The sequence below is a fragment of the Acanthisitta chloris genome, unplaced genomic scaffold (assembly GCF_000695815.1).
Source record: "Acanthisitta chloris isolate BGI_N310 unplaced genomic scaffold, ASM69581v1 scaffold2452, whole genome shotgun sequence".
In the NCBI taxonomy this organism is placed as follows: Eukaryota; Metazoa; Chordata; class Aves; order Passeriformes; family Acanthisittidae; genus Acanthisitta; species Acanthisitta chloris.
The window spans coordinates 10,659-11,089 of record NW_008659695.1 but is presented as its reverse complement, the minus strand read 5'-3'; the positions used below and the strand labels follow the sequence as shown (position 1 = coordinate 11,089).

General features: G+C 62.4%; 1 protein-coding gene across 1 annotated transcript in view; it reads right to left on the bottom strand.

Annotated features, from left to right (window-relative positions):
- SEC16B (SEC16 homolog B (S. cerevisiae)) overlaps window positions 1-343 on the bottom strand; it is a gene marked incomplete at its 5' end in the record, with an annotated part of 20,722 nt that extends 20,379 nt beyond the window's left edge. Inside the window, one exon of the mRNA XM_009069477.1 lies at window positions 10-343. Within this exon, the coding sequence (XP_009067725.1) occupies window positions 10-343 (334 nt within the window). The remainder of the gene's footprint in view (window positions 1-9) is intronic.
- Window positions 344-431: the final 88 nt, after the last annotated feature.

Genomic DNA, 431 nt, shown 5'->3' with positions numbered 1-431 from the left:
AGATCTCACCTGGGGTATGCCTGGCTGGGGTAGCTGCTGTCGTAGTACTCAGCTCCAGAAGATGGTCTGCGGGTGTCCCTCTGAGGGATGTGTCCCTCATCCCTGGGGTGCCCAGGGAGGTGACTCCCATCCCAGGAGCCGGGGCGAGCTGGGTGTCCTGTGCGGAGCAGCTGGCGCCGGAGCGGTGAGAGGGGGCTGTGGTGCCCCTCTGCCCTGGCCCCCCAGGCTGCTGCCCTGTCCCTGGGCTGGGGAGGCTGGGCAGGGGCCCCAGGGTCCATCACCAGCTTGCCAGCAAGATCCTCTCTGGTTTTGGGGAGTTTAAGTCCCAAATGGCTTTTGTGGCCTGCAAATTATAAGTCACAGTGTGTCTGATCAGCAGCATTTCGCTCCCCTCAAAGCCCCCCACGACGTCCATTTGCAGCTACACCATT